Source organism: Diadema antillarum, unplaced genomic scaffold, assembly GCF_040938485.1.
Source record: "Diadema antillarum isolate AM-2024a unplaced genomic scaffold, OU_Dant_1.0 scf00000003, whole genome shotgun sequence".
Lineage (NCBI taxonomy): Eukaryota > Metazoa > Echinodermata > Echinoidea > Diadematoida > Diadematidae > Diadema > Diadema antillarum.
In genome coordinates, this window is record NW_027270892.1 from 1736314 (window position 1) to 1761905 (window position 25592).

The following is a 25592-nucleotide window of genomic DNA, read 5'->3' on the forward strand; positions in this document are numbered from 1 at the left end:
TTTATTTTCAAAGAAAAACAAAGCGATATTACACTAAGGGAACAAAACCCTGCTGGTTTTTGTACAAATTGCCCTTTTTCGTATTTTGAAAATTGTCTCGATCTTTTTGCACATTCCCCAAAGCGGGGACACCGATATTCATCAGATTCGGCAGACTAAGCGGTCAATACAAACATTTCAAGATGTAATTTGATGCAAAAAATAATTAAAAGAGAAGATGTTTGTACTTTCGTTGAAATTCCATTATTTTTTTAAGTAATTTACATATTAAATGATTTATGTAGGGCCTATATACATGTATTTGTATGTCATGATTTTGATAATTCCATCACTCGCACACAAAAGAAATTCATTTTATATCACCGAGCAGATTATGACAGAATTGACATGCACGTATTTGATTTGTGTATAAAGGGAGATTTTGTTTGTCTGTATCAATACTTGAACTGACTTTAGTTTTCTACTCACTATGCTCAAAGGGACCATAAGATGTGATTACAATGTGAAAAAAGGAGTCATCTGAAAACAGAAGATAGAACAAGACATTATTATGATAATTGTTTGAAATCATTCATTAAATCGAGCATTCTTTGCTTTTATTGACATTATCTATTAGGACCTACTGTGTGTATGTGTTTGTTTGTTTGTTTCGTATTGCGTGTGTGTTTGCTTATTTGTTAATTGTTTTGTGGGTGTAGGGATCGGCCTGCTTAACAGCTATCTCATAGGCTGTACCTGGTTATAGGAGGAGACAGTTTCAAACTATACGTACAACATACTCAGATTTACACTTTTGCACATATTTCTGGACGGGACCGACTTTCATTTTATTTTTATTTATTCATTTATTTATATGTTTTATTTTCACAGGGTGGCTCCATCAGTGGGTTAAACACTGTTGTTCTTGGAGGCCCTGCATGAACACATACATACAAATAAACACATGATAATCATACAATACCAACATCAAAATCAAATTTGCAGTATCAAATCTGTATATATCTTAATATACTGTATACTGATATATATTAAACTCAAAATTTAACAAATATTATACAACACATTACATCCTCATATCCTTAAATTTCCCCTACCTCAGAAAGAAAGAAAAAATACAGAAAAAAACAACAACAACAGAACTATACTTGGGCACAGTGGAGTGCCCTCCAAAATTGGGCTGAGAACGAATGTTTAGATGGGGCATGCCTTAAGTTTATTGGTAAACTGTTCCATTCGAGTGCTCCGGTGTATGAAAAAGACTGTTTCCCAGCATTAGTTCGAGTTCTAGTTACTATTAGCCCGTCAGAGACTGCTGATCTAGTCTGGTAGTTGTGTGTATTACAAACTTTCTGAAATAAGAGTGACAGGTACTCCGGAGCGTCCCCATTTAGTGCCCTGTAAACCAGTTTGCACCTTTGAAGCTTCCACCTATCCTCTATCGTGGTCCAGTTTAGTTGACTTAGTACGTAGTCAGTAGATGTACGTGTGTCTACCCCTAAGACTATTCTGGCCATTCGTTTGTGTTGTCTCACAATAATATCTTTCGTATCTTATATCCTTTATAATGTGTGAAATTTCATTTAATCAGATAATCAAGCAAAATACACCCAACATCATGTTAGCTTTCAAAATGCTAAGAAAGCGATGTCCGGGCATCGAACCCCCATCATCAAAAAAGGTACACAATATTAATGCACCTGTGGAATTCTTATGTATCATCGATATAGAAAATTGACAGCTGTTTGAATACCGGTACAATAATTGCACTATATACCCAGTGCGTGTGAGGGAGTTTCACTAAGAATTCAATTCGATATAGAGATTTAAGACCTAGGCCTACTCATCAGGGGCGGCGGAGCGTTTTCAAAAGTGGAAAAACATAACCTTATACCGCGCTCACATTTAGATCTCTATCTATTGATATTTCTCTTTAGTGCCACTTACGTACTTCCGGGTTAAAACAAAGTGGGGGGGGGGGGGATGGCAAAGTGATGACACCCTTTAGGCCTATGAAGAGCCTATTTGTAAAGTGCACAAAAAGTGTCGGGGGGCGTGCCCCCCGCGGCCCCCACGGTTCCGCCGCATAGGCTCATATTGTTGTTGACACCTCTTATCTTGTTGTTGACACCTTATGTATTTCTTTGTATGGTGCACAAAAAATGGGGGGGAGGGGGGCTCGGCCCCCCTGCCCCCACGGTTCCGCCGACCATGCTCATATTGTTGTGTGTGTCTTCAATGTTGTTCTATTATCACTCCCTCATGAAAATGCAAATTTATTTGCCGACTTTTTTTTTTTCATTGTAGCCGTTGAAAATACTTTGTAGTAATCAAAATAGGTGACACAGCATTTCTTCTGTTGATATTAACAGCAATATGAAGTAGATGATGCCAAAGGCTGATCAAGGAAACCAGTGACATACCGAGATTTTGAGTCGAGTAAAATGGACTTGGCTTCTTTTTTGTGAAACACCCCAGTTGGAACTCTCCTCGCCTAATAACTTGCTTGCTATGCTTTTGTTTGCGCACACCTAAAACATACACATGCATGGGAATACGACCAGCAGTAAGCTACCTGTGACTCAACGCATTCGTAAGCTGATATTCGTCGGGCTACTTCTTCGAAAATGGCTGCTGATGAGTTACCAACGGAATATGATGACATCGTGGTCGGAACGGGTGAGATATTTCCTGGGCGAACATACGTGAAAAGGGTGAACAAGGATAGCCGAATTCTGTTTTAAATAACCAGGTTGTTGCTTCAGTCCCATATATTCACATCTATGTCAGCATCCTGTGCAATGGCTAGTAAATTCAATAATTCTGATAAATCAAATGTATTACTTTTTAGACAGTCTATAGTCCTGTACATTGTCATTAGATTTCTATGTATAAAAGCAAATTTGTGTTCACTTGTCTTGATTCATGTACCCTCAACATCACTTGCATGGCCAAAGCAAATGAATAATTTTACCTAAATAAATTTTACCGAATAAATTTATGTGTCATTTTTAAATTTTATAATTTAACAAAAACCGTTAAATTTATTTCTACTATACCGGTACTATAGATCTACTAGTACTAGCTAGATTCTATTATAGATTATTTCTATTTAATTTATTCAGTTTAGCTGTTACTTAGAAGCCTTTAAGAAGGCTGCCTAAATACAGATTCTACTTGGAAACACCCACAAAATAACCTTCCAAACCAAGTCCGTAAGATTTTACCAGTGACATCAAATGTGACATCACTCATCAGACTCGGAGACTCCAAATGTGAAACAAGTCTCCTGCCCTGCACATACACGACCATAATGTTGGTACTTACAGGTACAATTCTGAGTATACCAATGGACCAAAACAGAAACAGAAGCAGACATCTTCTGTCAATCACTGGAATTGCGAGAGTACAGTATTATTATGTGATTAAAGGGAAGATAAACCCCAAAAGCAATGTGGATTGAGTGAAAGCAGCAACATTAGTAGAACACATCAGTGAAAGTTTGAAGAAAATCGGACAATCGATGCAGAAGTTATGAATTTTTAAAGTTTTGGTGTTGGAACCGCTGGATGAGGAGACTACTGTACTAGAGGTTATGACGTATGAGTGGACAAGAATACCAAGAAAATATAAAGAAAATACTATAAAAATCCATTTTTCATGAAAATTACAAATTCCATCAACTTGATATTGACATATGTTAAGGGTAGCAATTATTCCCCCTGCTTTCTGAAAGCGGTTGGTCCATTGCTCTTTCATAATTCTAGAAAAGTGAATTTTTGTCGAATTTCCTTTATATTTTCTTTGTATTGTTGTCCACTCATACGTCATATCCTCTAGTAGTCTCCTCATCCAGCGGTTCCAACACCAAAACTTTAAAAATTCATAACTTTTGCATCGACTGTCCAATTTTCCTCAAACTTTCACTGATGTGTTCTGCTAATGTTGCTGCTTTCACTCAATCCACATTGCTCTTTGGGTTTACCTTCCCTTTAAAAAGAGACAGGTGGATATTGCATTATTGGACCACACCTTCCCCCTATACCGGTACTGTAATTTGCATGTTTTCCTGCAATGTCATTTGTTAATCATATTAGTAGCAGTGTGTGTAACACATAAAGATGCACAGGTAATATGGAATAAGATTCTCTTAATTTCTAAGTCTACACTTATGAGTATTAAAGAAGAGGAAGTACGAGTATTGATTCTTTACTTTTTGCTATGGCATGGTATTGTCATTGACAATGCACTGGGCTTGGCCAATGTTTCAACAATTCATAAACACACACACACAAACACACATACACAAACAAACAAACAAACAAACATTTAGATTCTTAAGATTAGAATTCTTAAATTAACATAATTTTCAATTTTTTTTTTTCAAAACAGTATTTGAACACAATGGGGTATTTCTATTTGGTATCCCAGGGTACCAAAAACCACATCATAATTATGTTGAGCATAATCTTGACATGTCTGAAATAAGCAACCTTAGAAGATTGGAGACACAGTCACAGATGTTCATGCATGTATTGAAAATATGTCTTCCAGGAGTCCAGGAGAGTATCTTAGCTGCAGCGTTGGCTAGAGTTGGACGTCAGGTGCTGCATCTTGACAGGTATCCCTTTAGTTCACCTCATTTGGGTCCATCCTTTCCTTCTTAGCTGAGTTTTGTTGTGGTTTGTTTTGTTTTGTTTTGTTTTTACATTAATAGTGTACTATTTGTGTACCTTAAGTTTTTGCTTTTCGTAAATGCGTATTCTTCTTCTTGAGTCACTTTAACTCCACCCATTGAGTATTCCACGTAGGTTCTGGCTTGGTTGTTGAGGGCATTCTGGTCATTTTGGTTACTCTGTTCAGGCAGGAGGGGTGAGGCCAGAAGGTGTCTCATAATCTGTTCCTGTCTGCAATCACATTCATTGTGTGAATTGCTTGTAAATTCATGATTTATCGTGGTGCTTAAAATGCTAACGGTTAAGAAATCCTACACGGCTTCTCCATAGAGTAACATGTTCATCCAAAAATCCAATGTTCATCCAATTCATCCTCTACATTCCAGGATAATAGAAAGTATTGGAATGACTGGACAGAAGTAGTGTGTAAGAAGGTGAATGAGTAGTGTTCAAAGATGAAAACTTACATGCTCTTTATTTTTCTTTTCTTTTCCATTCTATCATTTTTTACCATGTTTAGTCTGCAAGGTGTGGCTGCACTGGATATTAACAACCAACCAAACAAAATGAGAGTAATGAAAATATTCCAGTTTTTAATACACTTCATTCTGTATCAATATGTTGTGTTTTTTTTTCCAGAAATGATTACTACAGTGGAGAATGGGCATCTTTTCACTTGAAGAGTATGCTAGACTGGATCGACAAAACCAAGGTTAGAATCAGCTGCAAAAAATTCCCAAAACAAAATAACAAACAAACAAACAAACAAACTAAGAAGCAAGCAACAATCAAAGCGAACAATTCATCTGCATGTTTGATGAAGAAAAGTGATATGTACAATGTATTACACATTTATCTCTTTACATACATGTATATGTATGTAGTTCAGGTATCAATAGGCAGTGGAATGCATAATCTTGCAAGTTTGTTCGCATTTATTCTGGTTTAAGTCATAACAAAATAAAATTACATTCCTGTAGAGAATTAAACGGAACATAACTTGATTACAAGGAGCAAAACAAAAGTACAATCTCGTGTAATACTTTTAATCTGCATAATTGTTATAAGACATAACATGATTGTATAAATCATAAAAGGCCGTACATTTGATCAACAAGGAAGCAGAAGACCCAGCATACCACTGTAAGCATGGGTTGACTTGGCTGGTGGCCTCATAGGGAATTAAACTCAGATTTGCCTCATACATCCAAAGGTAGATTTTTGCAATAGTTGTGATCACCAAAGCACAATCTTCCACAAATTTTCTGTAAAAATCAGCTGAAATGTCACAGGCAGGCAGTGAAAAAGATCAAAACATAATAACATGAGAACATTTTGGCCCAAAATGCCTCTCTGTGTAATGCTATATGGCTAATTTTTATTAGCTCTCTGTAGCCTAATAACATGTGGCATTGTTGTATAGTGGGAAAGGAAATTTCTCTTTGCAGATTTAGGTGAAAAGTGAGTGTAGCACTGCACTCTTGTATGCACATTTAAGTAGTGGTAGTCATCTAAACAGTAATTTTAACTGCAGAAAGTGGTCTGAGTGTACAATATGCAATTTTCCTGTTAACCTCCAGGAAACAGGTCTGTCTTTATTGCAACTGATTAATTGATGTAAATAAGCACCGATTATTCGGTTTTGTAGCAGTAAGCTAAAGCCATGATAAAAAAACCATTGTCATACATACTTGGGATGTATTTGAACCAACAGTCTCTTGATTTATAGACAGACGCTGTATCCACTAGACTGCCTAGCCTCTGCCAACCGCCAGTACTGGTTCTTATCCTTTATACCAGTGGATACTGCATATTTATTCAGGAAAAATGAAGGTGCTTCTTGTATCTATACAATATGATAAAGTGCCATATTTGGGTAGCAACAGGATGAAAGATATCCAAGATGCGGTGATGTATTTGACCATACATAGCACGACTGCTACTATTATTATTATTATTTTATCATTATCATTATTGTTATTATTATGATGATGATGATGATGATGACGATGATGATGATGATGATGATGGTGATAATTATTTACTATCATCGTCATCATCATCATCAGTCTCATTTATGTGTCTTTCTTTTAACACACAGTCCTCTGAAGAAGCCCCAGCAGGGGATGGTGCCGCCACAAATGCCACCTCTCCTGACAGCTCAACAGCCACTCTTCAGGAAGGAGAGAGATTGGTAGGCATGCAGCCATACCACGGGACCATCAGCAATCTGGTTATCACCAAACATGTCAAGTATGATCTCCTGGGGGGTTTTTTTTGTGTGTTTTTCCTTATGCAGATTTTATTTCTTGTAAGTTTTAAATCATATTTTGTTTTACCAAAAAAGGATAGAAGCAGAGCATTTTATCAAAACAGTGCAAAGAATCCTGCCATTTGATCATTCTGTATACAAATGGGGTATGAACATATGCTCCTCTGTTCCTGCCTCTGTGTGTGTATGTTTGTGCATGCATGCAGGATTGTGTAATTGGATTTTTGTTCTTGTTCAATGTCATTATATCATATTTCTGTGAGGTTTCAATGGAACAGTTTTAAAACTTGTGGCGTTTCCCTTCCATATGGGCTTTGTTGAACAATTTTGTCTGTCTCAATATGTGACCCGCTACAACAAAAAGGTCCTAAAGTCGCGCACGGTCGAAGCCGTGAAAATGGAGTTTGAAGTCAGAGCATTAGAATTGGTCAAAACTTGAGATTTTCTGATTTTGATATATTATTGCAGTCTAACATGTCTTCTATCATCTGTCGAAATTTTGAAGCACAATCAAAGAAAAGACCAAAAAATAGCGTTTTTCTGAGCCATGTTTTTTTGGCGTTTCAATGAAGCAGAAACTGCTTCGAAAATTTGGATTGAGCGCCACAGATAGGTTCCGCCCCTAACAACGACCAGAGTGATCTCATTGGTCAGTTCGCTGCTTGCTGTTAACCGAAGCGTGAAGCTCGCACACTGCCCAGTCGGCTGGTGCGTGCGGGCGGGGTGCGCTATGCTCAGCCGCTTCTCACATCCTGGTCACTGATTGGTTGGTGAGGAGACCGTCGACGCTGATGTGCTTGAATGAACTCTTCGGGGGTTGCTAGGGCTTACCTTCTATTGTCCAGAGGTGAAAACTGACTTGCGTGTCCCTTGATCGCGATTGCGTCGAAAGGAAGACTTTTAGGGCGCTTTTCTCGAAACAGTGATTTTCCAGACGTCTCGACATGCTCTCTTTTATACATCGATATCTCCGCAGCCGATTATTTTTATAAAATGTGTTATGTATCAATTTAAAGCAGAAAGATTAGGGGATCATATCATGCAATTTTCAAATAATCGACCTCGCCCGACTTTAGGATCATTTTGTTGTAGCAGGTCACATATGTCCCTGATCATCTAGTACGAATTTTGCAATTATGGTTCAGTCTCCTGATATTTTCCCTCTTTCTATCAATTCTGTCAGAGAAAAACCTGATGAGGTGATACCACCGCCAGAATCTCCTCCAGCTGCATCGAATGAGGCTGTTGACACATCTCAAGCTGCACAAGTCCATGATTCCACTGTATCTGGAACACAACAAACTGATCACCATTCTGCTGAAGAGGAAGTGAGTGCCACAGAACAGGCTGCAAATGTATCGTGTGAGAATTCCCCACAAGGAGAAGAGGCAGAGAATGCTTCGGGTACGATAGAGACTGAAACCACATCTCCGGAAGCAAGCAGTGCACATGGAGATGGTAGTGAAGTGGCACCAGATGATAACCAGTCAACCAGTGGCCAACAGAGCCATGACCCAGCATCTGTAGAAAGGAGAACTGGGGATGAATCTGAAGTAAATGCAGAAGCTGAGGCAGCCACTGAGGCAGCTGCAAGCACTGACCAGGGGCAGCCACGGGCAAGTGAAAATACTCCAGAGGGATCTGGACAGCAACCTGAGCAAGTGGTCAGTCCACCTGTTGAGGTGGGAAGGAAGGAGTGGACATGGGAGGGCATCAGCAAAGAGTGGAGAAAATTCAACATTGACTTGTCACCGAAGGTAATTCCACACATGCTTGATTGAACAGAATTTTGCATTTGTGTGTTAGTTCTGCATGAAATCGGTCTCTTGATCGTGAAAGGAAAGAACCAAGTGCACACATTTACACACATAAACACACGGGCATTATTTTTATTCCAGCTTTTCATCTTAGATTTCTCTCTGGAGAGCAGGAAGTAACACATTCAAGATTAAACAGCATTGTTTTTCTTCTTAAAACAAGTTGCCATGAACAGGCAAACATTAAAGGTATTGTTTACCATTGGGAGCAGTGATTTTAAGAATGTTTGAGTTATCACATTTGATGCATATGTGTACGTCAGTTGTATCACAAAACATCCTACCATATAAAAATTTGCAATAAAGTCTACAATATAAGGAGATATCACTATTGTTCTCAATAAACCAGGGCTGTAGACGCTTTATTCTGGAACAGATTTATAATAACTATTGTTCACATTTTGTATATTTAACTAACATTTTTACGTTGGTTGTTTCTAACCCTTATTCACATTTAAGAACTATTTTGAAGCACCAAAGCTGGGTTTTTGTTTCATCCGCAAATGGTAAATCATGCCTTTAAGGGTTTTGCACCTTTTTAACTGTTTGAATGTTACCAACTTGTAAAAATGCAATATCCTTTAGAAAGATTGCAACCACTCAGCAGTTCTATGAGGGTCAGTCTCATGATATTTTCATGATATAGTCATCATGTCTGCGCATTGATTTTTTTTCTCCCTTCAATTTTCATTTCTCAGTTGATGTTTTGTCGCGGGTCAATGGTGGAGTTGCTGGTGTCATCTCGCATCAGCCGCTATGCAGAGTTTAAAGCAGTCACTCGCATCCTGACACACATTAATGGTAAACTGGAGCAGGTAAGTTCCATTGGGGCAGGATGTGGGATGGGGATTACCCAGCGCCTTCTGTAGAATATCTAAAGATGCTATTTGAAATATTGATTTACTTCTGGTAACAGATCTTGTTATCTTTACCATACCACTAAGCCATGATTATGATCAATACAGGTGGAAGAATTTCAAGAGCAGTCCTGTCATTTTTGTTAATTCTGAAATTGGTGTATACATGTATCACTATGTTTGTAAAATTTTCCTCATAGAATTCACATCATTCCATGTTGTTACACTAAATGTGGAAATACTTATTTCACTATCCAGCACACCAGAATCTACCTTAAATTTGTTCACTACAAATAGGACTTTTGTAAGATGTTCTGTCTGAAGACACATCATAACTTGTCTACCAGCAGGTGTGTTGGAAATGTCAAAGTATGTGCAGACACTTTTTGGAAAGCAAGAGTGATGGTGATGCATTCAAAAAATCATATACCAAGGTAGGCAGATTATTGTAATTGGAAGTTATTGGAAGACTTGAGCTTACTGATAGCAGAAGTGCAATTCATTGTTTGAATACTGATGTTAGATATCTGTCTGGTTTTCAAAGATCATACATATGTACTTTGACACTTAAGAAACATGGAAATATTGCATTCTGCACTTGCGGCAGGTTCCGTGCTCTCGTGCTGACGTCTTCAGCAGCCGCTACGTGTCGGTCTTGGAGAAGAGGATGCTGATGAGGGTGATCGAGTTCTGCCTCGATCACGAAAACAGACAGGATGAATACAGAGGTGGGTGCCATCCGTCCGAGGCCAGTTGACTCTGACCCTGTGTGGATGGATTTTTGAATGCCAGTCAAACAGCTACTGTATATGCCATATACTTAACGAGCCTAATCTTGAATGTATTGAAACTTCCTGACAATATGATGAGTGGTTAAATTTGTGATCCTGGGAGTACAATAATGAAGGGAGACATGTATGCACGCACATTGCATTCATGGCAAGGTCAGAGTTAATAATTTTGCTGGTTGTCAAATTTGTGAAAAGCACCTGCTTCGCGAATTTCGCAAAACTAAAAACCTCATGAAATACAGTTCAGCCAGCGATCAAGTTCCCCCTATATCGCGATCACAGGCGATCAGTGATCGCGTACGCGATCAATTGATTGTATGCCGAATTGCATACAATCAATTGATTGCGACATATCGCGTATGCGATCACTGATCGCCCGTGATTGCGATCTAGGGGGAACTTGATCGCTTGCTGAATTGTTTATGGCTTATACAATATATTTGTACTTTACGATTGATAGTGTATCCAGCTATTGCCAACTTTTTAGGAGAGAGAAAGAGAGAGAGAGGAAAAAGAACCATGTTACATCAGAGTGGTGTTTAAAGCCTGTAAGAAATGAGAAATGGAAGTATCAACTCTGCTAACGTCAGAGCAGGCTTTTAGTGTTTTAGCTCCGGAGGTCACAAAACTTTGTATATTGACATAACTTTTGCCTTCCTCTGCTCCCCATAGACTTCATCGACAAGCCCTTTGTAGATTTCCTCAAGTCAAGAAAACTGACAACTACTCTTCAGCACTTTGTCATCCATTCCATCGCCATGGTAACAGCAGAGACGCCCACTCAGGAGGTGAGTGTCATTGGCTGGATACTGTAGTGTGCATTTTGTAGCTAGTGTTCTCTTTAGTTGCATGAACATGTTGCAAAACAGAAAAAAAATTTTGAAAGACATGGACAATCAAATTAGTGCCAATTGATGGAACACCTTTATTTCACATTTCCCCATGACTTTAAACAAAGGCTTAATTTCAGATTGTAAGAAGGAGATGATTGTAAGTGCATTGTATTCATTGTACTCGTTGAATATTTTTGTTTGAAATGGAAATGAATAATTGACTTACTGGTTTGAAATACACTGTCTAAGATCAAGGCATATGATAGCAGTCTCTAGAATGGCCCATTATTGTGAGTCTCGTTCGTAGATATTGATGAATCAATTAGCTGTCATTTTGAAAGAAAAAAAATAGATTCAATAGTGTCAAAATAGTTCGGCTGAGGATATCCATGAAAAGAATTGTACTGAAATGCAGACTTCAGCATTTACAATGACAACATGCTCAAAAGGAACTAGACCATTGATGTTGATATGAACTATGTGATGTGTAGACAGCAAATGATATGGAGAATATACATATAAATTGCTATCACACACAGGAATTATTGATTCTTGCATTGCAGTGCGATGATCAGTTTTATTTGCCATCATTCAAACACTGCAAAAAAAAAACCCAACAACAACAACAACAATAACAAAATCACTCGAATGCTAATGAAGCATTTTGAATCTCCAGACTGTACATGCTTCAACAATGACCTGGGCACCCTATCATGCAGACCTAGTGTAGCAAATTATATTGACTGTTTTAAACAAATTGATGGCTTCTTCACATACTGCTCACACACACAGTGCAGGACAACGTATTGTGAGGTTTAAAAAAACAACAACAACCAATCAAGATGGCGTTCATATTGTGAGAGCACAGCACACAGTTTCACATAGTGTCACAATATCAATTCTTTTGTTAATTTTGGGTGTGTGTTAACAGGACCTTATTCTGCATTTCATATTTCCCTCTAGGCTCTCAAAGCTATGCAGTACTTTCTGCGGTCTCTGGGTCGCTATGGCAACACAGCCTTCCTCTGGACAATGTACGGCAGTGGAGAGCTACCTCAGTGTTTCTGCAGGTACATTTTGTAATATATGGGACTCTGGCAGAACATTTGCAGTGCTGCAGAACAATGTGGTCTAGGGTGGCATACCAATCATATTCATATCTTTCATGTTCGACTTATTGCTGGTAACTTTGATACTAGAAGTTAACTGACAAAATTTGTATACATGTACTAGGCAAATTTCAAAGTTTTTTTTTTTTTTTTACATACTATGTATCTTAAAATTGTACATAAAAACAAGTCATGCTTGTGCTTGTTCAAAGGAGCACAAACAGTCACCTGCATATCTGCACCACAAAATACCCCACATTTACATTGGTTTGTCTTATTTCCTTCATTTGTTTTAATATGTGGAACATTGGATAAAGTGGATTCCGTGTATAACATTTATAATACACATTTTGTGCTGCCATCGATAGTTTTGAAAAGCAAAATGCACCTCTTGTAAGAAGTGTTTTCATGTTTGTGTAAATATATGTAATGATAAATTGATAATACAGGGACTGTGAAAGGATTTGTTTTTAGTTGGTGCCACAACCTGTGCCTTTCATATACTTCCTTAAAATGACATACAATAATTTGATTTTTAGTGAATGTACAGTACCTGTCAACATATGTCAAAAAGAAAAATAGTAATAGATTGTCACTTTGTCACATATATTCTATAATTCTGTGTATGTTTTCTCCCCTGCAGAATGTGTGCAGTGTTTGGAGGCATCTATGTACTGCGAACTGGAGTGAGAGGCATGATTACTGATGCAGAAAATAAGTAAGTTGTCAAGTGGTTTAAATCGACGTAAAATAGGGACTTTTAATTTTGGCTACACTCTGTGCTCAGTCTTTCAAACTCAGATGGTATGCAAGTTCAATTACATGTGGCATAACAGACAAACTGACATTAAGATTTTTCTTTTGTTTCTGTTTTTGTTTTTTGCTTATTCCTAACTCTCCCATTGAAGACATAGGGCTTCATTACTAGTCAGTCAGTTAGTTTTGTGGAAGTACACCGTCTGTGTATTAGCCTGTGTGATCATTGCATTTGCTACATTCAGTAGATACACTTGAGATGCAGATGATTCAGGCAACGGACTTCATGGCATTTATAATCAGAAAAATAGCGCAAAAGATTTCTTACATGAGTGGGTCACAACATTTTCTGTTGTATGTTCACCTCCCTCTTGGCATACATACAAATGTAGGCATCACTCTCAGTGTGTGTATATTAGTCACTGGTCATTGGATCGGTCAATATGAAAACATGCTCTGTTCTGTCCCCTAGCGTCAAAGGCCTCGTGGATACGGAGGGCAGAAGACTCACATGTCGGTAAGTCAACATGATTTTTTTTTTCTTCAAATATTTGTTTTCTATCTCTCCCCCCCCCCCCCCCCCCCACACACACTCTGAAAACATTATTGCAACACAAAGATCAAATCAGAGGGTTCTGTAGCTTTACCCTTTCATTCAATCCAATCTACAGTCATTCATTCCATGCATACAATGTGCAATGTTACATGCATGCATTCATTCTTCATTTATGGCTCATTATATTCAAATCATTCTTAGCCAGATTATAGAAGAGTAATTGTTTACTCACGACAAAAACTTTAAGGCTCAAAGATGGCAGGCATTTACACCAGAATTACAGATCATGGATGTCTTGTAGTCATGCATACGATATAAAAGTGAAGTTTTTCAATCAGCCATTAGCTTAAAATCAAGTGATATGCTACTCTTTTCAGTAGGTGTTGTATATTGCTGTTATCTTGAAAGCTGCTTTCCTTAACAGAAGTGAAATTCTGAGTTATGTAGTAGACATAAAACAAATTTTGTACAGTGTCCAAATTTCTCAGTGTGGTTATGCTGTCAGTGCTTTGTATATTTGTAGAAGGAATACCTTACACAAACTTGCCTTATCAAGATGACTCCAAAACATGCACTTCAAAACCATATCACGTGCATGTTTGCAAAACGCGAAAGGTGTGTATGTGTGTGTGTGTGTGTGTGTGTGTGTTAGAGAGAGAGAGAGAGAGAGAGAGAGAAAGGGAGAGAAAAAAGCTGCTGTAGATGGTATACTGTAATATTGGCGGTTTTTACATGTTGTCAGTTTGGCATTCCTCTATGTCCTATGTTTGCTTGTAAATGTTTTCAGGAACCTGATAATGGAATACAGCTACACTCCAAGACAAGCTTCAGCAATCACACCAAGGTATGCCATCCTTTGAGTATCGTGTATAATACTAGTACTTCCTATTTTAGCTTTCACCACCTAATCTGAGTAATGTACAGATGAAAAATTAAGTGATTATCACATTGTCGATATCATTGTAAGAGGATTTTTCTCCCAGCCTTTCCTGTATTTCACTTTGATTTTAAAACAAGCCATCAGTGCCAAGTTCCTGGTCACACAAGTTCTCACAGTGCAGTGTCTCATTGACCATATGTCCACTTTTGACACCAACTTTGCTCTCGAAGGATGTAGTTACCTTACAGTATGATATAAGCACCCTCACTTATTTTGTCTTTCTGTGTAGTTACGTTTCAAGAGGAATTTTGATCACGGACAAATCGGTGAAGCCAGCGGATTCAGAACAGGTTAGTGACATCCCTCCCCCCTCCCCCCTCCTGGCACACACCATTTAAAAATCAACAACAGCAACATATGGTTTTGGTGGTCAATAGGTCTTGAACGGTAATAATATTGTGGCAATCAGAAATATGATTTTAAGTCAGAATGTATTATCATTCCAGAGGTACACAAATTTCCCTTCACATAAGAAAGTAATTATTATTCCATTCATTTTGTCAAATTGGTTGGAGCTTGAGCAGAGTGATGGCACCATCAACACCATCACACACCCCATCCCCAGCCCCTCATGCACGTACACCTGCAGCTTTTGTTTGAAGAAAGTGAATACTGGTAGATCAAAAATTAAATGTTTTTTTCAATGGTTATACTTTCAAGCTTTGCTCTTTGTGTCAACCCCCTGAAACCCCATTGAACACTTCATTAGTCATTTTAAGTCTGTAGCATAGCATAATAACTTGTATCACAAAATCGAAATGTACTGTTAATTTCATCATATTTTGTGCTTGTATTTTCTTTGCAAAAGTTTATGTAGGATTTGCAGACACCGATGAATGGCTGAAATGAAATATGATCTAGACACAGCAAATTGTCTCTGCCATCAGACCTGTTCATTGAGAATATTATCTTTCCAGTGTATTGGTCTCCAAAGGGTTTATATAGTATAGATTGCTACATCAGGCTTACAGTTCGTTCCTTCTTGAGGCAACTTTTAAAGGTAAAGGCAAAATAATAACAATCTTCTATCATTGTTAGCCCATATCCACACTTTCTTGTCCATTTGCACATTTCTAGATCACATTGCTCACCATTCCACCACTAGAGGGCAGTGGAACACCTGTTCAAGTCATTGAAGTTGGTTATGCCGCGTGTGCAGCTCCCCGTGAACTCTGTAAGTTGCAAAAAGATTACTTCTACTTGACTAGCATCCACAAATTATAGATATCATTTTGGAAAATGATCAATCAAGATATGATATCTCACAGACCATGTATTATAGGCATGATTTTTGTATACTGAGGAATATTGTGAAAAATGAAAGGTCTTCTCTTTGCATGAGTACATGTATCACTCTTTATTAAATAATAGCTCTAGATTGTGACAATTTCAAGGTGACCATGGCAAATTTTAAAGCAATGTATAGGCCTACATTCTAAAACACTTTTTCCAAGGAAGCAGTTTTGTTATTTTACTTTCCATATTTTTCACTCTTGTCAAGAAAATAAAAAAAGCTGACTCTATGTCATGATGCAAAAAAAAAGAAAAAAAAAATCTGCAAAAGCCTACAATGCCAATACACAAAGTTAACCTGATGTGTATCTCAGTTAAATGTCAAAATTTAAATTTGTAATTTTTTACAGCTTTGTTTGATAACTAAAGCTATCCAATAAATATACATTGGACTTAAGGGGAGAAACAATTGAATTTTGGAAAGGGATTCACAGTCTCAGTATCCATTGGAGCATCCTCCATTATTTAACCCTTTATGTCCCCCTTGTACTTGACAGTACTTTTTTGTCAGCATTAAGCCCCCGTTCCACTATGCCGTTCTCGTTACGATTTGACAATTTTCTCAGGTCGGGAAGGATCGGGTAAAACCTGAGCCGATCTGGAGACAGTACGATGCTACAACACTCTAAGTACGCTGCAGTTACGACTACAAAGTGCTTGTTACGCTCTTACTTCGATGATCGGGAATGAGACATTACGATCTCTGCCGCTGCCGGTACGCTTTAGAACGATGTAGCTACGCTGTCAGTGCGATGTTGCTGATGTTATCCGATCGATGCACGCTGTATCTACGCTCTGAACGATCTATATGATCTTATCACGCTGTTACCCCGTTCAGAGAGCTGAAAAGTGCCCGATGTGCCCCGATGTACCCCGATTCGACTGTCGGTCTGCAGTCAGTCAACTTATTAGCATGCAGAACCGAAGAAATATACTGTGGACCTCGAAGAGGCTCCTCAACTCACGGTTCTTTCGCAGCAATGCATTGTATAAACTAAGACGTGATGATTTTTCCAAGGCTTTTTCTTGATGTCCTTGCTTTTATAGTTCGTCTTCCTCCAGTTGTAGATGATTTCATATTCTTCAAAATTCTGCTATGTCCTCTTCCTCCTCTTTCAGCATCACATGCAGTCTCTCTTTCTTCGCCTTTTGGGTAGCTGCTTCGCTGCTTTCTTCTCTTCTTTTTCTTCATATCTTCTTCTTCTTCTTCTTCTTCTTCGAAAATTACAGCTAAAATTACTTCCCGTTCTTGTGCCGATGTTACTACGCTCAGAAAGACCTTGTTACGCTCATCCCGCTGCGTTTACGCCGTCACTACGCTATCCCCGCTGCGTTTACGCTGTCACTACACTCTCCCCACTTGCCGTACGATTAAAAATATGCCAATTTTGATCGGGGAGATCGGGAAGAAATTTTGAACCGGTTCAAAATTTCTTCCCGATCTGAAAAAATGCCCGCTCCAACCCCGACCTCCACACGCTGCTGCTACGATGTTTCCGATCCCCGTACGCTTTTGCCGCTCTCTCCCGATCTGCTAGATCGGGACAGATCGGGGTCCAAATCTTGATAGTGGAACGGGGGCTTTAAGTAATCCATTCAGACATGACCAAGTGTAGATTACCAAGCACGCTCAGGTGATTAATGTGCCTCGGTCCAATAAGAAAGCCCTGATGATGCAATATGGATTAGGGGATTAGCTAATCTCTATTTGTTGACAATTCATTTCAAACATTTGTGTCAATCGCCGAAGAAAGCACTCCAGTGTGAATGCCGATCTGTGAGCAAAGCACAAGAGTTAAATCAATGTTTGTTTGTTTTTTGCCATTCAATTTCAGTCCTCGTCCACCTGACCAGCAGATCCTCTGATCCAGGAGTTTTGGCCAGCGATAGTTTAAAACCAGTTGTAGACAGGTTCTTCCAGACAGCATCAAATGGTAAAAAAAAAAATGCAAGGCATAACTGGCATAATTTTTCAATACTTAAGTTCATTATTTATGATTGACACAAGCACCAGTGCTACACTCTAGATGGACCATTATAAGGAACAGAGCTTACCAATGCTTTTCAAGTAAATGTACCTTGTATGTCATTTTAAAGGTAATGGCAAAAAGTGATCCTGTTGACATCATCGTAGGATTTTAGGTATTGCTTTAATCACTTTTCAGAAATGTAAAATTGTTAAGTTGACTCTTTACGCATTCAGCCAAGAAATATGCATGCATATAGCAGTACTATGTGATATTCCCCACGTTCTGTGCTTTTTCAAACAATTATGATATGTTTTTTTTTTGTTGGGGGGGGGGGGTGTGGGGAAGTCACTAGGCAAAACTGCTTGGAGGTAATGCAAGCCATAATATCAAACCCATAATCGGCTCTCAAGCAGTCAGAATATGCATCACTGTCTATTAATAATACCTTTGTCTTTCTGTGAATGCATGAAGTAAACACACACACTGAGTAAGAGAGGCACTTTTGAATGAACATTGTACTAGCTACGTCAGGTGGTATATCCATCTCAACTAGTGCAACAAGTCACCAGATATTCTATTTTAGAAACTTACAGTTATTTTTTTTTTTAATCATTCATCCACTTTCATCTCAAAAGTAAAATTGTAAGCACTTTTGTACAGTCTTTTGTAAGTGAATATTTTCTCACCGGTAGTGGGAACAAAGTTCCCACATTAGTTCCCACATTGACTCAATTAATTCTATTTGCTTGTCGTGGTATCAACAACATACTGTAAATGTGCAAAGTACGCAAAGATGTGTCGCAGGTGTGTGAAGAGGCACAAGAAAGACCTCATTTAACAAGCCAGCAACTGATAAACGAGCTGCATTTTCCTCACATTGGGACTGTGTCTGTGTGATGTTTGATGAGGATTTGTTGATTGATTTGTTTAATGTCTCCCTCCCCCGCTTCTTATGATGTCTGCATCAACAAGAGATCAAGTATAGTATTTTCTTCCCTGTAGGAGAGGGTTTGTCTTCCAAGGATGGGGATGAGGAGGACGGAGATGAGAGACCACGCATCCTTTGGTCTCTCTTCTTCACCCAGCAAGACATCACAGAGATACCCGACGAAGCCCTGCGTGAGGGGTTGCCTGGCAATGTTTACGTCACCGCCGGGGCAGGAGCCTCTCTAGGCTTTGAGCATGCTGTTAAACAGGTGAATTCTCCAAGATATGTTATAATCATCCAAGTGGGTCAAGGCTTCCAACATACTGTAAAACGAGGAATGTTCGCATGCATTTTAATTTCGCGAATTTCGCGAGAGCCAAGATTTGCACAGTTAAAATGCACGTGAAAGTTCTTGTCTACACTAAATGCATTGAATGTTAGAGACAACTTCCGAAAATTTCATGGCGTGAAAAAGGCCGTTGGCTCCAATTCACAAAAATTTCATGCTGCGAAAATATCATGCTTTACAGTACACATTCTCTAAAACTTCTCCTATATCAGAACGGACAAACAATCAATGAACAAACTTAACAAAACAGAAAGAAAGACAAAAAGCAGCAACAAAACGATATTGAAGTTTTCTTTATCATTTTATGGAAAAGAATGTATGTTTGATAAAGAAGATACATTCATAACTAGAGAGGGGCCGTCAAAGGCGGCAGACCCACGCCTAAGTACAAAGTCGGGGTAAACATAATGTGCATTCGGTCATCTACCAGAATTCGGCCACTTAATTGCCAGTGTGCTTTATCACCAGCCAGTGAGTTCTACCAAAGATCGTACACTGAAGTGTACGATCTTTGGTTCTACAGTCACATCACACGCAAATCACATCATTACACATACGGTATTAACACTCATTCACGTACAGGAAAGTCCTTAAGTCTCCTCCAAAAATCCATCGAAAATCCCAAATTCCACCGTCAAAAGTGCAGAATCGGAACTTTTCCAAGCGCGCGCGAATTAAGTCCAGTTTTAAGAGTATTGTCTACACGACGGGTCGCGGAAAAAGCGCTAAAAATCGAGAAATACGCCGTTTTCTTACGGGATATTTTGATTATAGCAAGCCGAGAGTGTGATGATATCAAAGGTCGTATGAGTGTACGATCTTTGATGGTATCCACAAAAGCAAAAAAGAAAAACAAAATTTACGTACCCTCTAGGCAATTACCCCTATGATTAGTGTCTACGGGAATTATTCAATGCAAGGGTTGAATGCAAATGTCTACTGCACCAGTATTCGGCCACCAACGAGCGCCGCAACGTCCCCGGTGCAATTTTGCACCAACAGTGTAGAGCGCGATGCATTTTCAGCGGCCTTGCACACGCATTGACATTGAGCACGCATATCGTGCAGTGTGACTGCGACCGAGCAAAATGCTCCTCTAACGAAAAAAACAATCAATGTTAATTTGAAAAATCATCAAATATCAAAGGTCGTATGAGTGTACGATCTTTGATGGTATCCACAAAAGCAAAAAAGAAAAACAAAATTTACGTACCCCCTAGGCAATTACCCCTATGAAATAGTGTCTACGGGAATTATTCAATGCAAGGGTTGAATGCAAATGTCTACTGCACCAGTATTCGGCCACCAACGAGCGCCGCAACGTCCCCGGTGCAATTTTGCACCAACAGTGTAGAGCGCGATGCATTTTCAGCGGCCTTGCACACGCATTGACATTGAGCACGCATATCGTGCAGTGTGACTGCGACCGAGCAAAATGCTCCTCCAACGAAAAAAACAATCAATGTTAATTTGAAAAATCATCAAATATCAAAGGTCGTATGAGTGTACGATCTTTGATGGTATCCACAAAAGCAAAAAAGAAAAACAAAATTTACGTACCCCCTAGGCAATTACCCCTATGATTAGTGTCTACGGGAATTATTCAATGCAAGGGTTGAATGCAAATGTCTACTGCACCAGTATTCGGCTACCAACGAGCGCCGCAACGTCCCCGGTGCAATTTTGCACCAACAGTGTAGAGCGCGATGCATTTTCAGCGGCCTTGCACACGCATTGACATTGAGCACGCATATCGTGCAGTGTGACTGCGACCGAGCAAAATGCTCCTCTAACGAAAAAAACAATCAATGTTAATTTGAAAAATCATCAAAATACGGGCCAGTTTGTGATGACGGAGAACGAACTTTCATAAATCTAGAAGGACATAGTCCCTCAAATAGGCCTAAACGTAAATTTCGGAATTCTTACGAACATTTGAGCAGCGAAGTCGGATCGTTGGGGAGTTTATGTGTTCGTATGGTAGCGGAAAATCGCAAAGTGAGAAACGGGAAATTTTCGGAATGGTCACTATACCATGGGGTCAAAACTTCAAGGTCACACAGAATTTGCAAGGGTCAACCGATTATCACCAAAATCTAATCGATTCTTTCCTGTCATTATCCAAACATTCCCTGAACATTTCGTGCAAATCCGTTTACCCGTTCTCTTGTTATCTTGTACACAAACAAACAAACAAACAAACAAACAAACAAACAAACATACAAACAAACAAACAAACAAACAAACAAACAAACAAACAAAAAACAAACAAAAAAACAAACAAACAAACAAACAAACAAACAAACATACGGAACCCTTTACATAACCCCCTGCCGATTTTCATCGGCGTGGGTAACAATGATATCCTAGTGTCTCGCCCAAGTAAAGGTAGGATGCAGTAAACCGGGCTTGGTACAATGCATTTAGGTCGTATCCATATTGCTTAGATGTTGAATATCTCTCTTCGTGTATGTTACTGAAGCATCATCATCACAGCTATGTTTTTATGCCTCCGCCACGAAGTGGTGCCGGAGGCATTATGTTTTCGGGTTGTCCGTCCGTCCGTCCGTCCTTCCGACCGTCCGTCCGTCCTTCCGTCCGTCCGTCCGTCCGTCCGTCCTTCTGTCCGTCTGTAATGATTTTTGTGGACAGGGTAACTATCAAAACCTTTTGAGGTATCTTAATGAAACTTGGCATGTATGTGTATTAGGGGGTGAAGTTGTGCCTATCAACTTTTGGGTGCACATGCTCAAGGTCAAAGGTCAAAAGGTCAAGGTCAAATACATAAAATTTCACTATTTCCACCATATCTATGCAATGCCTGAAGATATTTTCTTGAAACTTAGTGTATACATGTATTACCCAATTAAGATTCTCTGGTGAAAGTTTGGGTCATGAGGTCAAAGGTTAAAGGTCAAAAGGTCAAGGTCAAATACATAAAATTTCACTATTTCCACCATATCTATGCAATGCCTGAAGATATTTTCTTGAAACTTAGTGTATACATGTATTACCCAATTAAGATTTTCTGGTGAAAGTTTGGGTCATGAGGTCAAAGGTCAAAGGTCAAAAAGTCAAGTAAAAATATTAAAACTTCACCTTTTTCTCTGTACCTTGGAAATTGTTCAAGGTATCTTCATGGAACATAATATGTACTGACTGGCAGTGATTATCTAGAGAATTTAGGGTTCATGGGGTCAAAGGTCAAGGGCAATACTTCAAAATTTTACTATTTCCCTCATGTTTACGCAATGCCAGCAGGAATTTTTTTTACACTTGGTGTATGCATGTATAACCTAATAGAAATTCTCTGAAAGTTTGTTTTTCTTTTGTTTTTGCCTGAAAGGTCAAAAGGTCAAAGATCTAGTGAAAGTGCTGAACTAAATTTTTCCTCCATATCTTGGAAGTGGCTCAAGTTATCTTGAAACGTACTACATATTTATGCATGTTCTGCCTGACAGTGATTATCTTATGAATTTTAGGGTCAAAGGCCAGATGAAAATGGCAACAATTTACTATTCAATACAGAAATTGCACTTTGTTGAAAATTACTCAATGCATTTAACGTATGAATGGGTCGAAGTCAAGTTAAAGTCCTTAAATCCCAAATACATGCTCTCCTATTCATCCAATTAAACCTAAGTCAAGGAAGGTGAACATTCAACACATTCAGGACATACTTGTCATTTTATTATTTTGCCAATTTTGAGAAAATGTACTCACACATTGTCCACATGTACTATCTAGACCTATTAGGAGAATCATGCATTATGGCGGAGGCATACCAGTCGCCATAGCGAGATTTCTAGTTTCCTCTTTTTCTTCTGTTGCCATGACAACAGGCCAGGAGAATCTTTGATCTCATGTGTCCGGGGGAGGAGTTCCTACCGGCTGCACCAGAGCCAGATGACCTTGTCTTTGAAGATCCAGGTCAAGACAATCCTGGGCATTCACAGGTAAGCACATGAGGACTGTTATCATCTAACAGAGAATGGCAAAATATCTTTCATATGGAAAAAAAAAGCAGAAGGCGTGATAACTGGCATATCGATGAAGAAGTAATGTTCTTACAGTCATAATGATTATATTGTTGTTATCTAATATTGAACATTGCTTTAAATGATAAAGATGAGGATGGTGATAATTAATTTGTGGTCATTATTATTGTCGAGCCCACCGGAGGTGAGGGGAGACTAAGGGATCACCTGCGGTGTCTGTCCGTCCGTCGTCCGTCCGTCCGTCCGTCGTCTGTCCGTAACACTATAAAGACTTGAATAACTCTGTACTCTGAGCTTCAATTTGAATCGAACTTGGAGGGAAGAGTGGTCATACAAAGTTTTACCTTTTACCAAGTATGAAGGTCACCTCAAGTTAAAGGTCACAGGCAGGGGTCAATGAACTTTTAGGGCCCAATGTTAAGTTTTTAGGGCGCGTTTCGATTATGGACCATAACTTTTGATCCGTAAGTGTATTTGTGACCAAAATTAGATGGTAGATGTACCTTGGGGAGTTGATGGTCATCACAAGGTCAAAGGTCACAGGAAGGGGTCAATGAACTTTTAGGGCCCAATGTTAAGTTTTTAGGGCGCGTTTCGATTATGGGTCATAACTTTTGATCCATAAGTCCGTTTGGCACTAAACTTGGATGGTGGATGTCCCTTAGGGAGTTGATGGTCACCACAAGGTCAAAGGTCACAGACAGGGGTCAATGAACTTTTAGGGGCCCAATGTACTGTGCATTTAATTATGACTCCTAACTTTTGATCCATAGGTCCATTTGTGAACAAGAAAAAAAAATAGTTGTTGTACGTTTGTGGGCGAGACACATTACAGCACTTGCCTTGTTATCATTCATGATATTGTTTTGTTTCTTTTATTTTCCTTAGTGCTGGTAGTAGTAGCATAGTAACAGCAGCAGCAGCATTCTTATCAATATTGTTAGATCATCAAATTAATAGAACATTACAACTTACATTCCTAGGGAATGGGGACATTTGCTATGGCTGGTATTATTCAGACTTAAGGGAATGATCCCATTGTCATGATGAAATAAGGTAGCTGAAATTGCATGACCAATTTTCACTTTTTTTCTTTTTAGACCAGAAGAGTTGCAGATTTATATTAGCCATGTATTTTAGTCCTTGACACTACATTAATTGAGTGAGTGGTGAATCCATTATCTGTGATCAAAAGACGATGTGTATTTCTGAGGCTATTATCCTTAATGCCAAGCATCTGCTCATTATAATGGTCACATGTATTTCTATTACACGTAGATTAGCTTAATTTGTCTCTTGAACAGCAGGTACATGATATCTTACATTTTATGCGTAAAATGACACCTGCTCATCTCTGTTATGTATTATCAAGAAAAAAACAGTGTTGTTCAAAAGTCAATCATTTACCTATTTGTATTTCCATGTATTTCCTTTGTCAAATATTACTCAATAACTTTGTTTAACTGATTTTGTGTTATATTCTTGTATGAAAAAATCATACAGAAATAAAATGAAATCAATGAAATCAATCAATCAGTTTAATCCCTTCAAGATTCTGTCATTCACATACGATTAGACTTCGTACAACAAGACCCAGTAGGTTTCGATAAACATTTGGTTAATCGGTGCAATCTTCTCTGATCAGGCTGGATTTCAGCAAGGCGAGGAGGAAACGGAAAAGAAGGAGGCCCAGGGATCTGCTGACAAAGCAAAAGAAGAAGATGTTCAGGAGGTGTCAGCGACCAATCAGGACGCACCACAGCCTGAACCAGCCAATGACACGGAAGGAGGGTATCAAAGTGAGCGGGCATGCACCAATCAAAGCGCAGAGATTGCCGAGGACAGCAGTAAGTCGGTCAACACTGCAGATTCAACAGACTGAAGCCGAAAATGAAATTGAGAAGAGAATGAGAGAAGTTTTCTCATGATACACTGTATGTAGGGGCCAGTGCTATATTGTACTTATGCATCTGTAAGAGATTATGTAATTCATAGAAATGACACACAAAAATAGTTGAACCTTTTCTCTGTAGTGAAGTTTGTCATTTTCATATGCCTTTAGCAATTATTGAAGCTTATCAGACATGTAAATGCTAATGGCAGGACAACTCTGGAAGAAAGAAAAGTAGTAAGAATCAGATTTAGCTGAAACAGCACCAAGATAGTAATCTCGGAATGGCAGTGATTTGAGTGGCATGATATGTAAGAAAAAACTCACTTTCTCCAGCAGTCTCTTTTAGTTTCTTGCCATTTACTAAATATATTTTGTTATATTATGTTCATGTACCTGATTGTTTCATGACAGTTTCAGAGTCATACTCCAAGACAATTTAGTAAAGTGGTCTTTTGAAGCTCTACATGCAAAATGGTAAACAGATAATGATTTGTGTATCAAGTGACTGTGTATGAGACTATTTCATTTTTGTTATCAAGCATCACATGATTATGAA

At 38.7% G+C, this 25592-nt stretch overlaps 1 protein-coding gene across 1 annotated transcript; it reads left to right on the forward strand.

Moving 5' to 3' along the window:
* The first annotated feature begins 2624 nt into the window (after positions 1-2624).
* LOC139734174 (rab proteins geranylgeranyltransferase component A 2-like) lies at positions 2625-25024 on the forward strand. The gene is made up of 18 exons (XM_071645012.1): positions 2625-2676; positions 4552-4618; positions 5313-5385; positions 6775-6926; positions 8129-8702; positions 9461-9577; positions 10227-10347; positions 11083-11198; positions 12207-12313; positions 12996-13070; positions 13581-13625; positions 14452-14508; positions 14834-14894; positions 15682-15778; positions 17733-17831; positions 18873-19063; positions 22987-23100; positions 24788-25024. The coding sequence occupies exons 1-18, from the start codon at positions 2625-2627 to the stop codon at positions 25022-25024; spliced, it is 2355 nt and encodes a 784-aa protein (XP_071501113.1).
* Positions 25025-25592: the final 568 nt, after the last annotated feature.